At 49.2% G+C, this 16,009-nt stretch overlaps 1 protein-coding gene across 17 annotated transcripts in view; it reads right to left on the bottom strand.

Annotated features, from left to right (window-relative positions):
• LOC111833262 (RNA-binding protein 47-like) overlaps window positions 1-16,009 on the bottom strand; it is a 34,003-nt gene that overhangs the window by 12,183 nt on the left and 5,811 nt on the right. Inside the window, exons 2-6 of one of the 17 annotated variants that reach the window (XM_072697897.1) lie at window positions 14,076-14,355; window positions 12,656-12,763; window positions 12,283-12,431; window positions 12,033-12,126; window positions 9,457-9,525 (exon numbers count right to left, since the gene is read on the bottom strand). The exons of 8 other annotated variants lie outside the window; for them this stretch is intronic. In XM_072697897.1, coding sequence (XP_072553998.1) covers window positions 9,457-9,525; window positions 12,033-12,037 — 74 coding nt within the window. In that variant the 5' untranslated portion in view covers window positions 12,038-12,126; window positions 12,283-12,431; window positions 12,656-12,763; window positions 14,076-14,355. Of the gene's footprint in view, window positions 1-1,468; window positions 2,167-4,165; window positions 4,334-9,456; window positions 9,526-12,032; window positions 12,205-12,282; window positions 12,432-12,655; window positions 14,039-14,075; window positions 14,666-16,009 lie in introns of those variants that run through there. 8 more of the 17 variants (XM_072697896.1, XM_072697898.1, XM_072697899.1 and 5 more) reach the window with 8 other exon arrangements.

Raw genomic sequence — 16,009 nt, 5'->3', positions numbered from 1 at the left:
TACGTTTGGAAATGGAAGGAGAATCTGTCTTTATGGAGCAGAAGCAGCGAATACCTGTCAGGGGGCCAACGAGGAGTCAGCTGACACCAGAGCGTCAGTGGGACAAAGTGACGTTCACTTAACAAAATGGTAAAGAATTGCCCCACAGCACTCGAACCCTTTAAGGGCACCGGAGAGGCCCTAAGACACGTCAACGCCAGCAGGGCAAAGTGGCAGACACTTAGTGAGGGCAAACACTGCCCCCCCCACAGCACTCAAACCCAAGGAGAGGATGCAGGAGAAGCCAGCTGAGGCATTCAAGGTCAGGACAGGATTGGGGCGCTAAGAGAATTTGGACCTTGCGCTGACACTCGAAAACGGGAATAAATAGATTTACTCCATTAAATTAATTAAGGAAAATTCAATACATTACTACTAATAATAATAATAGTAATAATAGCAACAACAATAATAATAATAATAATTAGTAATAATAATAATAACAATAATAAATTAAATAGTTTTATTGGACCCTACATGTTTTTAAAAGTGTATACTGTTCATCAAGGATATGATTATAACATCCCTCTGAAACACAAACTGGCTCACTGCGCGAGCGAGACCGCAGCTGCTCTGCCCTCCTGCGCAGATGAGCAGTACCTGCTGCACGGCGGCCGTGCAGACACAGCCGAGCCCTCGTCTGCCTACACCAGCTGACCGGAAGCCCAGGCCTCTCCGCCAGTGCTTTTCATCTGACACCGCGCTGCTCCACCAGCCGTTCACTCCAGCCTCATCTCAAACGTTAACCTGCTTAAGTTACTTATAAAACTCTGCAAGTCGACCCATGAAACTTATAAAGGTGCACATCATCTACTGTTTAACTTGGTTACCTATCTTTACTTGGCTAATAAATTATGAGTTACTGTGTACGAAACTATAAAGCATTTCAGTTCATGTAACTGTTTTATATCTTAAAAACATTAAATCTTTAGTGTTGTGGCCACCTATACTTCTAGCTAAGTGTACATTCAAACAAATTCAGACAAATTCTTGGTTAATAATTAAACCGCGTAGCAAATTATTAATCAGTCTTTCCATAATCCAAAAACTCTGTTTAGGAAATTAAGGATTTAGCTAAATTAGTATTAACTTGTATGTTCTTTGGTTGTTCTTTTGGATTTGATAACATCTCTGTTACGTCTTTATTTATGTCCTTTTTGGTAAGAAAATCACCAAGTCATCCACATAACTGTTAAGATATTACAAAATTGGCAAAGAGTCATGATTTGCATATACACTTTGTATTTAATTAAATTAATTAGTTATTATAATTTTTGCAAATTAAATATTTCCCAGTACTTTCAAAATATATCAGACGTAAAAGGTTGATATACAAGGGAACGCTAGGCCAACAGTCCGGTTCAGCCTTGCACGAAATCCCTGAAAGCGATAACATTTAAGGTTTATGTATTCATGCATTTATTTTTACCTGAGCAAAAAGACAGCGAAAGCCACGGTTAGCCAGTAACCCCTTTCGCCCCTGAGTTCTGCGTTCCTGTTGGCCGCGGGTAAAGGTCACTGGCGCTCCGTGTTTGTGCTGAGGCAGCGGTAACAGCAAACTCGCAGAAAACCCCACCCGTGCTCACCACATGCATCACGCTCACCAACTCCCCAGCTGCAGAGCCAGAGTGAGTCTGGGAGTGAATCAGCATTTCCCTAACTAGCACTTCGGCCCTAGTGCGCCGTGTAGGTAAATGATTACGCGGGTGTCACACCGTCACGCTTAAAGATACCCTGCAATAGTGAGATTTTTTCACAGAAGATACGCATGGCGATGCGGAACTTCCCAGAACTTGTGCAGCGTGACGACATGGTGGCCCGGCCCGGGCAGCTTGGGCTCTCAGTGCTTTTCGGACCATCCCCTGCCAATTTAATCAGTTGTCACCAAGGCAGCAGGGAGTGTTACTGATAATAATCAAAAGAAAAACACACGACTTCACTGTAAATATAACTTCCAACAATGGTAACTGAGTTGTGCCTGGAGGAGTCAGACAATTAGAAAGAAGGAAAATTCGTGTAATGTTGACGCGGAAACAGTTAAAAACCAGGAAACGAATTCTGAGCCTTGATTATTAAGTTACTTATTAAGTATTAAGATACTTGTGGAAGTGTGTAGTGGGGTCTGTTGCCCACCCATCCCCGTCCCCCCCCGTGATTACAAAACACATAAAGCAATACCCAGTGACCACTGAGTAGTCTGAGGAATGTGGGACCAGGAACAAAACCAGTACAGAACCACTGGGAGGTAGTATTAAAAAGTATTAAATGACAACTATCTCTTTTCATTTATACCAAATGCTGCTCGATTCACTAATAAGCTGATTAGAATAGTATTTTGCGAATGATAATCGATACATAAACATGGGTTAGCTGTGTTTGTTAGTAAAGTCCTATTGTTTCACTCATTATTACAAGTGAAGGAAACAGCTAGAAGAAGAGAAACTGCCAGATTGGAGAAATTAAATAGAAATCACACATAACCAGGAGATGTTGGCAATGGTGACTCAATAGGAGCCACCCAGTGCAACTCGGGTTTAACTTGGATAAAATCACGTGACTAAAACCATGAATCCATTTCAATCTGTGGACAAACGGGAACAGAGCTGCTTTCTCTGCAACAGGACCGATACCACTTTGAGCACTATTGGTTTACCACTGTATAAAACCCAATAATAAAAGCATGTTTTATGGTTAGCGTTAAACATTACGTTATAAGGGCTAGCTTGAACCCCCCATCACATGTTTGAGGTGCTTAGGCGGCAGACGACAGGCCTCTCGGTTAATGTTTTACAGAATGTGAAACAGTCTTGGAATCACCTTTAGGACAAACAGCACAAGGAACGGCTAAGTAGTTACCGGATACCAGCTATCCCAGCCAGATGGATACTAAATAAATCGAGAAAATTGTACACAAACACAAAAGCTACAAATGCACTTTAGCTACCAATTCGCTGAAGTCTTTGAGACAACGAGCAAAACATCCGTAACCAGATTATTTGTATTTCCAGGGCCACAAAAAGTTTTTGTTGCCAGTAGTGGTGTCCTAATAACTTTCCTCTTGCAAGATATCAGAATCTGTAAACTCTGTCTTGTCTGGATTTGTAGCTGATTGTCTGCTGACTGACTGACTGGGGCCTGCATTCGTAAGACCGGTCTGGGGAGTCTGTATCCTCTGAAGCACAGACAGGTGTGATGCTGGGGATACAGGGATCCTTTTTTTTGCCTCAAACCTTTGGAAAAACAATCCTGGAAGAACCATGTTAATGGAGCTATCTGCAAAGGCAAGCTAACGTCCCGGTTAGCCAGCTAATCAAAGCCAGCTCACATTTAGCTGGATAATGTCACTCTTTCCTTCTATCACCCTACACTCACCTTGACTCCAGCCAAGTCACGATCGCCCTGGGATCATGTTTGCATTGAATTTGATACAGCTCAAAACATTCAACAAATTCTAAATATTTATGCTATTAATACAGTGTTTTCTGTTTCGGACAAAGATATCGATTATATACGCAATCCGATCTAGGTATTCCAGGTGTATACGAGAAGGCACAAGGTTTGGGGAGTCAGCCGCCGGGTACGAATATGTTGCCCAATTTGTGACGGCACAGGGGGGAAAAAATGTCATTCTGGGCGTAAGACGACACCCACCCCCACATGTGGATACGCTGGTTTTTCTGGCTGACGTACTGCCACGCAATTCAGGCAACCTGTTAAACCGGCGTCCGGTTCAACTAGAAACAAGGCGATTCTGCACCGCCAGGTACCCATGATGCATCCTTGACAGTTTCTAGAAACTGCCGCCTTATTTCCCGCACTGGCAGACGCCGGACGGACCTGGGGGGGGGGGGGGGTCCTGTCTTCAGCGAACGGGCACGGGCATTACGCGGCGGGACGTGAAGATGAAACCTCAGCCCGAAAGGGCAGCCGGGAAAGGCGTCTTGCCACTGATACGGTAAACGGCGTCACCTACACCACTGACAACATGAGACCCAAGGGCAACCGGGCGCCGTCACCCGACTCCCGGGTAACACGCATCAGTTAGCAACTGTCAACTGGCAACCGTCCTCCACTCCACACAAGCCACCTGTAGCAACCCTTTGACCAATAACGGTGCTCACTGTACCTGCTCCTTCAGCAGATTGTGCGGCGTTGGGGGTGGGGTGGTGGTGCTGCAGGATGGCTGAACCTCGTCCCCCAAGTCCTTTTGGGTTTCTAAAGTGCTGGAAGATCGGGCGATGTCACCCCGGCGTCGTCGAGCCACATATGGCAAGGCGCGACAGCAGCATTGAGAGCCCGTTTGTACATTACTGCGAGAGGTGGAGCCATGACACCCCCCCCCCCGCGCGCCCCGCCCTTTTCTTCGGCCGCTCCCTGCCTATCTCTGATAGAGAAGAATAGAGCAAAAGTCCAAGGTTGGAGTTAGGTGGGGGTTGTAGTGATGGGGGCGCTTGGGTGAGGTTGTTCATTGGCAACAATAAGTAATAGCGGGCCGTGAGCGTTTATGTTTGACAGCATGTCTGCGTGTCCGGGACGCCTGTGCGTGACGCCTGTGCGTGTCCGGGACACCTGTGCATGACCGGGACGCCTGTGCGTGTCCGGGACACCTGTGCATGACCGGGACGCCTGTGCGTGACGCCTGTGCGTGTCCGGGACACCTGTGCATGACCGGGACGCATGTGCGTGTCCGGGACACCTGTGCATGACCGGGATGCCTGTGCGTGACGCCTGTGCGTGTCCGGGACACCTGTGCATGACCGGGACGCCTGTGCGTGTCCGGGACACCTGTGCATGACCGGGACGCCTGTGCGTGTCGCCTGTGCGTGTCCGGGACACCTGTGCATGACCGGGACGCCTGTGCATGACGCCTGTGCGTGACGCCTGTGCATGACCAGGACGCTTGTGCGTGTCCGGGACGCCTGTGCATGACCAGGACGCTTGTGCGTGTCCGGGACGTCTGTGCGTGACGCCTGTGCGCGCTGCGACTTTTAGAAATAGATGCGGCACGTTTCCCCACCCTTGAAGGCCCGCCGAGCTCTGCAGCCAAAATGTGGCACCACGTAAAACCTGACGCTTTTCCTTCATTTCCTGAAAGTGCAGAAGATTGGAGAGGAGAGCGACCCCACATGTGAGTCTCTGGTACATACCTGGATTCATTTTGTTGGCTATCCTGGTTGAAACTGATAACGGAAGTAGCGTCATATTCGGTAAACATTTTAATGCTCCAAGATTTGGCTAAATACAGGCTCAAAACACCCCAGACTAGAAGCCCCCCCCCCCCCCTCCCCACTCCAGGTTTTTGGGCCTGATACACAGCGAACCACAGGAAACAGGCGACCGGCGGGATGTGCGACTGAACTGTGCAGGAAGAGGAGTGGGGTGATTGGCGACACTGGAAGGAGGCGAGGACAGGCTGTGAGAACGGGAACAGAAGGCAAAACCAAAACCCGGACAGGAGATTACAATAGACGGGACCGGAGCACATTTATAACAAGCCTGGCACTTCCGGGTCGGTAAGGAATGAAGGATCACCCCCCTCATCCCTGTGTGGCACATCAGCACAGCGACACTCAGTTTAGTGAAAGATGGCTGAAATCAGCCCAGAAATTGTGATTCTTTATAGAGTTTGTCTGGTGTTCAACCATTATTAGACTTATTTAGTATTTCTGTAATTCCCCTGTACACAAAGACTCCCTGCTGTCATACTGAGTGTTAATTTCATTGTCTTACGTGAAGTTCTTAATCTCTGTTCCCTTTATCTGTCAAACACGTTGCCTTTTAATTACCCTAAGCCTCCTGCCTGCCTGAACAAACCCTCCCCTGCTTGGTTCAGTGCAGCAGTGTGAAAATCATAACAATTAATTCTGCAACATATTGTTCCCCATATTTACTTGTTTAAGTATATGCTAGTGTCGCCATGACTACCGGCATAAGAAAAACAATCCGTCCTCCGCACCTTCATTCAGAACAGGGTCTCAATGACCCTGGCAAAGAGCTACAAAGCACACGGCGGCCTAGACAGGATGCCAGTCCATGCAGGGCACTGAGACTCAGGCGAGAGCAGCCAGTTTGCCCTACAGTGTGCCTTTTGAACTGTGGTGGTGAGTTGCACAAACATCTCATAAAGTCACTGAAAACCAAAGAAATGCCTCTGATTGGCTTACTAACACGTGCCCTTTGTCTGAGGGTTAACCAAAAACCTTGCTGCTGCCCCCCCACTGCCCCCCCCCCCCCAAGCTGTGTCAGTTCCAGCAGCCTAAAAAGCTTTTCTCAGCTTTTCCCCCGGAGTTGTTCAATGAGACAAGGAAGTGCAGGATGCCATTTCGGTACCCAGAGTTCACTCGAGGAAGCGTGGGGCTTGCACTGCACCGCACTGCACTGAACTGCACTGCACTGGAAACAGGAGCTGGGGCACTTTTCAACACTTGTGCTGCTTTATTGCTTCTGGATGCAAGAAGAGGTTACGGCAGCATGAAAGGCGACCGGTTAAAGCGGGCTGCCATTTATTCATCTCTGCACTTTCCTCTGAGGCCGTCTGGCTGCTGCAGGGAACAACTAGGAAGACGGAATAAAACAGTTTGCTGAGGAAAAGTGGAGAGTGAGCAGAAGGTTTCTGCATGCTGGGGTGTTTCACTAATAACCCTATTGGGGGGCATTTCTTGGAGCTCAAATAAACTAAGACTTAGAATATTCCAGACCTGGACTCCTACCGTGGGTCATTTTCTAATAAACAGGCATAAAAAATGTTCCCATCTTCCTCCCTCACTCCTCCTGCTCTCTCTCTATTGTATTCTTTCAACCCCCACCCCCGCCCCCGCCTCGCTCTCATCTGATCACCTGATCATTACAAACACACACACACTTGGCCTGGGAAACAGTCTCATCCTGCCCTCTGACTGCCTTGCACTGACCTCAGCGATGGTCCCACAGTGCACAGGGGGGCGGGGGGGGGGGGAGCTGAGTCATGTGATCCTCCTGTGATGCAGTGTTACTGACGGGAACTGCTCCAGACAGCTGCATAAAACACGTCGCACTGAACCTGCCAGGCTTAAAACAACTCAGCCAAACCAGTGAGGAAGCCCTTTTCGAAGGCGGTTAAAACATCACATTTATGACAGCACTATAAAACCTTAACCTCATAAGGCAGGGTCCTGCAAAGCCATATATCCAGAATTAGGAAGGAGGGGGGTTGACACCTACACTGTGATATTTATATAATTCATCCACCACATTTTGCTGCCCTGCCTGATTGTCAGTCTGCAGATGTGAGCTCATGCACTTAGACATTACATCAGAACATCACAGGCAATTTGGGGGGGGGGGGGGGGGGGGGACTGCAATAGCTGCCTGAAGCCCAAAGCCCTCCTCCACCCCACCTGTCATGCGGGATCCAGACGGTTAGCTAATTGCTTTTGACTGAGCCCTGGGAGAGTGTGTGGTGCAGGAGGCCCGAGTCACCTGCTCATCTTCATGGGCAGCAATTCGTCACATGGCCTAACAGGGAAGCCATAAACCCAGAGAATCATAAACCTGGCAGGAGACAGGGCTGTAGAGCGCGGTCAAAGTTCTCCCAGGACCTGATTAGCTTAATGAGCCCCTCTGCCTGGGTGCTTTCTCCTGGCAGTAAATTGGAGCTGCAACCACTAGAGGCACTTCACTGGATCTCAGCTGCAGTGCCTTGGCCACGGATAACATGGGCCATACCGGGTGCAATAACACCCTACATAACAGCCATCAGCCCAGCCATCAGCACAGCCATCAGCCCAGCCATCAGCACAGCCATCAGCCCAGCCATCAGCACAGCCATCAGCCCAGCCATCAGCACAGCCATCAGCCCAGCCATCAGCACAGCCATCAGCCCAGCCATCAGCACAGGCATCAGCACAGCCATCAGCACAGCCATCAGCCCAGCCATCAGCCCAGGCATCAGCACAGCCATCAGCCCAGGCATCAGCACAGGCATCAGCCCAGCCATCAGCACAGGCATCAGCACAGGCATCAGCCCAGCCATCAGCCCAGCCATCAGCACAGGCATCAGCCCAGCCATCAGCACAGGCATCAGCCCAGCCATCAGCACACCCAGCTCGGCCATAAAAACATACAACAGGCAGAAAATCAATGGTGTTAAAAGAAAGAAAGAAAGAAAGAAAGAAAGAAAAAGAAAGCAGGAAAGAAAGAAGCTATTTTGAGATTTGATGACTTAGGAGCATTTCATGAATCATATGAAACAATACAACTCATACGAAACAATTTGCGAACATCATTCCATTCCATGCTAATCACGTTTCTTGTCCAAGTATCTCTGCACGCAACAATTCACTGTCTCTGACCCACGGAGCCCAAAGGTGAAACATCATCACACTGTGATCTGACAATGGATTCCAGTGGCAGACTAAATCCCACAAGTCAAAGGAGCAAACTACCCTTATGCAAACACAAGTTATTGCTAAGGTAAAAGTCAGTCCTACTAGGGAAGAACACGGGGTTGGCTGATCACCTGATCGAGGAGGCTGAAAGCAAAGAAGGAAACAACAGAGCAGGAGAACATGGGACCTCCACTTAACACAGACAGATGTTGGGGAAATTCATGAGCACCGACCTCCAGGGAGCCCTTGGAGCCGGAATGCAAATGGAAAAACACCAACACGCTTAAGTAAAGGAGACCCGATTTTACATAAAGCAACGTAAAACCCGCTAGCGGCTTATCGGGCCGCCCGCTGCTCGCGGCTTCGGGTCGTACAAAGCGGCATTCCTCACTGAATTACGCACAGCAGTGAGGTGTGATGAGGATGAAGAGATTAATGGGCAGTTACCCAACCAGCTGAGAGGACAGGTCGGGTCTTACGGGTTTCAGAGGGAAGACCATATCGACTTCCGGTTTTATGGGCTATTTCAGTATAAGGTACAAGGCAGGGACACACCCTGGGTGGGATGCCAGTCCCCCATCACGACCCTGTCTAGGATAAGCGACTGGAATATAGACAGACGGATACTTTGATAGTTATAGTCTACACCAGGAGCCGTTAGATCCAGATAATTCTAGACTTTGCCATCAGGGGTCAGCTGATGCTAAAACCCAGCTTTGATTCCTTAGTCGCAAATCACATGATCTCCTGCCATGGGCACATTCAGAGTATGGTCATGTGCTCAAGGTCAAATGCCGAATGGGACTGATCTGCGCAGCACGAGACAGCAACACACAGCGCTCACGCTGATGTCACCAACCGCAGAGAGGAGCAGTAATCGTTGCCAACATCTCATGTGTTTAGCACTGTGAGCTGTGAATGCTTGGCAAGCACAAAGTGCCCAATCACCATCGAGGTTACAGCACGGCAAAGCAAACTTCTGAGTTCTATCTGCGACCCTTCATAGGTGATCAGGAGAAAGTAAGAGAACCGTACTGTTCTCTAGCCACACCTGTATGCAGATAAAATCCTCCAGAGGGATATAATTCTCTGAGGGTGCCTCCGTTTGAAGTCTTGTAACCTAGAAACATAAATATGACACATGAAATTTGGCTCCCAGTCCTACCCTTTACACAACAATAATCAGGACTGTGAGGTCCTACCAGAAATACCAGGTTTCCAGGCTGAGTTTTCTGTACGTGGGCGGATTCCACACAACCCAACACGATACGAAAGATTGAGCAAACATTTCTGTAGCCTTCTGCAAATATTAGGAAAGCGTCAGAACATGTTGTTTGGAGAACAGCATAGGATAAAGGGATCGGGGGAAGCAGCGCGACTTTCTAAATAAGCTTTCCAAGAGTATTGTCTGCGTTCTTCAAATGGCTGTAAACATTTCAATATTGCAGAGTTTCAATATTACAGATGTGGCCCAGACAGAGGGAAACAGAAACTGCTAGAAGAGTGTTACAGTAAAGAATACCTAACCCATTTTTTGCATTCTTCAACCTGCTACCACACACCAGGAAGTTACTTACTCCTACCTAAATAAATAAAATTTACTTAAAGAAAAACAACTCATTTGTTTACAGTACTTCTCAGAGTAATGGATAACTCCAGTTATAAACACACCATATTTATGGGGTCTGCATTGATTCTTTTGTATCTTGGATATCAGCTACAGCTGCAGGGCCTGCTACTGCTTTGAAGGCCTGCATGGCATTTAGATCTTTGAGATCTTCTGAGGTTCGCAGCTCGAAGTTCGAAAGGTGGTTGGGGGCATCGGCCAGCATCTCCCCCTCACACGAACGCAAACGGGTCCCTCCCGGCCACACGGGCCCTGAAATCCTGTCCAGCCACCAACAAGAAGCCCATTGTGCACAGGTATGCAGTGGAACATGGCTGTGTCCCTGGTGGGGGGGGGGTGGGCTTTCCTGGTCACAACACCGAAACTCTCTGATGGCCTCATCCGCCACCCCGCCTCGGCCCCCCTCCCCATTCCTGTCCCCTCTCTCACACTGGATCACCTGCCAGCCCCACCACTGCCCCCCCAGCCCAGATCTACCGTCTCCTGCTGAACAACACCAATTAGAAACATTCCAGGATCAAAAAAAAAGTAGAACAGAAAGGAGAAAGACGAAAAAAACAGAATTAGGAGGAGGAGACGTAATGCGATGAAGCATAATGACAGAGCCAGATAGCCAGGGAACAAGGCAGGAACAGAGGGACAGGGGACAGGAGTGGGGTGGAGCCACGGACTGGATGGGGGCCCAGGTCTCTGCACTTGGGGGGGCAGCTCTCCGGTAGTGTGCTTTGGGGGGGGACCACCAACCCCCCAAAAAATGAGTCTTTGGTCTCTGTGGGTCCTAGCCCAATAAGTCTCTCTTAATTAGACAAAAAAGACCCCTTTGTCAAAAGAGTTTTATCGCAGTGCATGTTTGGGGGGGGGGGGGGGGGGAGGCTCCTCCCTGTCTTTCTATTTCATGCAGGCTGCTCTGATGAAGAATGTGGCTTTTGTGAGGCTCAGGTATGAATGGTGGCATTTGAGAAGGGACGACGCGCAGGAGAGAGGTCCCAGGCCGTCTGCCTGCAGTTACCGTGCGGAACCCGGTGAGGATTATCACTTTTAGCAGTTTTATCCGTTTAGAGCTCATTATTGGTGCTCGGACCTCAGGCTAAGCAGCTGAGGGCTCCGTAACAGAACAGCACGGGCGTCCATCTCTAAGAGGCCCTTCAGTCCAAACCCCTTCAGTTGTAGCCACAGTGTCATGGACTTCATTCCTCTCTGTCATTCTTCTTAAGGTGCCACGGACTTGACCGCTGACCAAAAACAGAACGCGGCAGGTTTCGGCCCATTCCTCAATTCACCTACGCTGATCTTCTGTCCTCTGGGGTTAAACAGCAGCGGGATTTGAAGGAAGCGTTTGAAATTACACTAAACGCTGTTGCTGCTCTGCCATCTCATGATGAAAGGGAACAACAGGAGCTAATATTGACATTATTTACGTTACGATACAGGGCCTGACCTTGGTAGCTAGAGGCAGTGGCCATGCAGGCGACATTTCCTGGTGTTTTTGACAAGAAGCTGATAAAATTATACCCATTTAAAGGCTTGTGGCCTTAGAATGTGTTCATTTAAGAACTACAATATTACTACTTCGGAGTGTGCAGGAATTATTATATACTAATACTTAAAGGTTCTAAAAAATGTAAATTACTCCTGCAGTACTGCAAACAAGTGGCTCTGGGCAGCATGCTGTGGTCTTTCTACATCTATTTAAACTGATAAGTGGGCATAGAAGGGTAGGTCTGTTAGCGTGAACTATCACTACTTATTAAATGTCGGTCTAATTAAACACAGACTAAAAACCAAAACGCACGGCAAGTAGTGCCAGAACTGGGTCACAAAGGCAGCACTGTAAACAAATCTGTGGTTTCACGACAACGGCGGGCAGGACGGCGGTGTGGCCCTCGGCCAACAGCCCGAGAGCCACGCAGATAAATGTGGCAGGAGCGCGATCCTAGCTAGTACTGGGTTAATTTCCCCTCCTGGCCCCCAGCTGTCATCTTTGCTTTCGCTCTACTCACCCCATATTTTTGGTAATTGCAGCCTTTCTGCGGGGGTGCACAGACGGCGCTAATCCCTCGCCTTTCACACGCGCTCGCAGGAACCGCCGTCTACCTGGAAATGGTAACGCGCAGCCTGAATCTGGGCAGGCGGCCCGTTCGCTGTCAGGCCCCGACAGGACGGGGCTAGGCGGCTCCCATAGGGCCGCACTCCCCCCCACTAGCCAAGTCAGACACCTGCAGTTAGGTAACAGCCATAAATACGTCTTACCTTAGCTGTTCTCACCACAGAAGCAGCAGCCAAAACCGCATCGCTCAGACTCCAGTCATGCCACCCTCATTAAACCGTTCTTGCCCCCCAGGCCTCGGTGGGCAAGCCATTCTATAGCAGAAAATCATGTATATCCCATCAATGTTTACCTGAGGATAAGCCAAGTGTATCAAGTTATCATTAGTGTACAAATGCATCAGCTGAAATCATCAAGAAGCAGCATAACTCTCTACGCTAAACCTACCCACCTGAGGGTGGAATATGACTACCAGAAAGGCAAAACAGCCCGACCCAAACCCTAACTTGTGGTTATCAAGGAGCTCTGCGAATTCCGATGATCATTCAAAACGACGTCCCGGAACACCCCGATTACCTTTCATCTAACAAAATCCTCCCACATCTGCAGAAATCCTCGGGTTCCCCAAAGGCCAGAGATTGTTGAGTAAGTTCTATCCAACGTAGCTGCAGGGTCAGGCTGAGTCTGTATGTATAGAAGTCAACCTGTCCCTTAATTAAATCACACCACGTCCTCGAAGATGAGATATCCTGCTGAAGATGCGTGGCAACAGGTGCGAGCCGGAAAACGCCCGGCGCCGGATCTGAGGTGTCCCGCGAAGCCGTTTGGTGTTCTGAGCTGCAGGAATGCAGTTCAGCTCTTCCAACAGCTGACACGCATCTACAGTGCCGTTAGCATTCAGCTCCCCCATCCCAAACCTATTGTCACAAACAATTCACTCATCTCATTGCCAAAAAAGAGGCATTCTCTTCCTATTATATATTTCTACATCCTCATACACTGAATACCTCACCAAGCTCAGCTTTCAAAAACATGAAAGAGACTGAAAGGATATACAATACGTTATAATTGTTCAACATAAAGACTTTAATTATAGCGAATAAATTTTTAAAATAATGCTTAGTATTACCGTGTTTCAGTGTTGCGGGAGTACACTTCCAGGTGTAATCTTAAAGTTTCAAATGCCCTTATACCTCTTTTTCTCCCTGTGAATTACCTGCAGCCAAGTGCATCATGGGGGTTGTGGTCTTCCCGCAGCATCCCTGTCAGCTCTTTAAATGCAGCGAGATGAAGGCACTCGATTGGCCGGTGGCGGCCTCTCCTTCCTCCCTTATGTTTACCGTAATGACAGGTGATGATGCCCTTCACGCTCTTTGCTTTTCACCACCTGCCCCTAAGGCCCCCACCGTCTGCTGGAGACACCTGTTGGACTGGACCCTTTCGACATTTTAGATCCCTTCGAATTCCTTTCTTTATGGGTGACACCCCCTGCCGTTAAGTGGGAATGAATTCCTTCTGAGGAACCTCAGTGCAGAGCAGCAAGACCACCTGTAACTTCTGCGGAAGGTTGCCCTTGCGGTCGGACAGGCACCCCCCGCGGTGAATCCCCTCGTAACATTCCCTCTCCGTCAAATTAGACCCGACTATGGAAACTCAGCTCAATCAGAATAGGCAGAATTAGGCTGGAGCTGTAAGGAAGGCTTCACTGCGCCAGAATGACCAGGCTTTCTATGGGAAAAAGTACCACAAACAGACCTGTCAACATCCCCTTTTCCCCAGTATTGCTCAATGCCCCTGGTGACAGAACCAGCTTCTCAGAAAAACCCGCCAGAGTCGGAATGATCGGTAAACTGTCGCTGGCAAATAACAGGCAGCTAAACGATCCAGACGATATTTTCCTGACGTCTCCAAAACACACGTGCCAGAGGCGAGAGGAACAGAGAGAGGTAGAGCGCAACGGTTTTGGGGGACAGAGGACCAGAGGCTCTCGTCTTACCTGGGGAAGTGAGTCTCAGCCAAAGTCTCAAAGTATCTCTGGCGCTCGTGTCACCATTCAGAGAAAAAACACCCTGGGGTGCAGAACTCCGAAGGACACCCCCCCCCCTCCTGTCTGGGAAGCCGACGACTCCGTGCCGAAGTCAGCTGCAAGCGGGCACCTCCGTCTCCGCGCTCCTCTTCACCTCCGTCATGCGATGTGTCTCCTTGTCCTCACAGACGCAGCACTGGGACCTCGGCGGGGGAGTGTGGGGTGGGTGGGGGTAAAAGTTGCCCCACAACTTCTTAAGGAGAGAGCGAGCAATTAACAGGAGTTGAGGGAAAATACCTGAGTCTCACTGACATAAGCTGTACATTCCAGCGCATTAAAGGAGGGAGGGGGGTCTCGTGTACTAGCACACACCAGTAACTCTGATACCCATAAAAAAAAATGTTTGTGCCCCTCTCCCTCTCTCGCTCTTTCCCTCTTTCACTGTCCAAAACGTACGAAACTTCCCCTTCTGCGCTAAAGAGGCGCTGAATGACAGGCGTCAAAACGAGAAACAAAAGCGAAGAGCGGCGGAGAGACGAAAGCGGAGACGGCAAAGTGGGGGGGGGGGCGGTGGCAGGTCGTCGCAGCCTGAGAGCGGAGTGGCCGGCAGATCGATGCAGCTGGAGGAAATGCCCCGTGCCTTCCTCTCCGAGGCTCTGCCCCCATCCCCCCCCCCCCCCCACGGGAGGCGATCCTGCTCTTTTGTGTGCTCCCTGCCCCTAGACCTGCCAAACCAGACTGGGGATCGGGGATGTAACCCTATCCTCCTGCGGCCTGGCTGCTGGCCAGCCCCCCCCCCCAGCTTGTCCCGCCAGCGCTCCTACATATCTTTACACCAATGTTTCCTGCGATTACTGGCCCCTTATTTCATTCACGTAAGCTGCAATAACAACAAGGACAGGCCACGGACAGGAATAATGGCGCTATGCAAACCTTACTGTCAAACAATGCAAGAAAGGAATGACGTTCCTGCGTGGAATTACCGGTGTAAAGAGGGTACAGGTAACTGCTGTACATTCTGTGCATATTTTCATTGTCATATCACAACTACCTTAAATAATAATCGTCAAATGCACCTCACCCCACTAAAATAGTCAAAAGCAAGTGATATAACCAGCCTCCTGCGTCTTAAAATATCGCAATTTACATCATTTGTGTTGAAATCAGCGCAGACTGGTAATCACAAGCCCACAATCTCGCTTGAAACTAAATTCAGTTTCATTCCAGTATTTCCTGGGCAAGAAAGCAACAGGAAACAACACCCAGGAACAGGCAGAGACGTCCACGCCGCACTTAGACACAGATACAGCAATCTTCACACATCTCAGCCAGTCCCCTCACCGGCAGCCTCACCTTCGGAGAGGGTGGGGGCGATGGGCGGGCTCGTGGGAGGTGTCACGGCTGGCCATGCCTGCCCGTCTCCTCTGCTTGCTTAGGCAGAGACACGACAATGACCCCCCCCCCACCCGGACCAGAGGCGGGATCTAATTACCGCATCGCTTTGTCTGTTAACGGAAAATCTGTGTCAACAGATTAACTTCCTGACCGAATAGGAATAGAAAAGAGAAGTCCGAGACGAGAACGGAGCCGCTTTTGCAGTGCTGCGCTCCCTGACGCAGACCACGATTATGCAAAATTTAAAAAATATTAAATGCATCAGGTTCTGTCTTGCACTTCCCCAGGCAAACTAAAACCCAGCCTCATGGACATAAGCAGCAAACGGATAATAAATATAGTTAAAATATTTGTATATACTTGAATAAAAAGTTGTAGAAGTATCGTGCGAGGGACGGCCTAAAGTAACCTGATTTAGGGCTGCAGAACCTTTGGTGTCTGGTCTGTTTTTTAGAGCTTTGAATGGAGGCTCCTTCCCAACAACTGCTGTAATGTTCTTTACATGCACA

Source organism: Paramormyrops kingsleyae, chromosome 12 (assembly GCF_048594095.1).
Source record: "Paramormyrops kingsleyae isolate MSU_618 chromosome 12, PKINGS_0.4, whole genome shotgun sequence".
NCBI lineage: Eukaryota > Metazoa > Chordata > Actinopteri > Osteoglossiformes > Mormyridae > Paramormyrops > Paramormyrops kingsleyae.
Note: the sequence above shows the minus strand (reverse complement) of the source record. Positions and strands in the feature narration are given on the sequence as shown.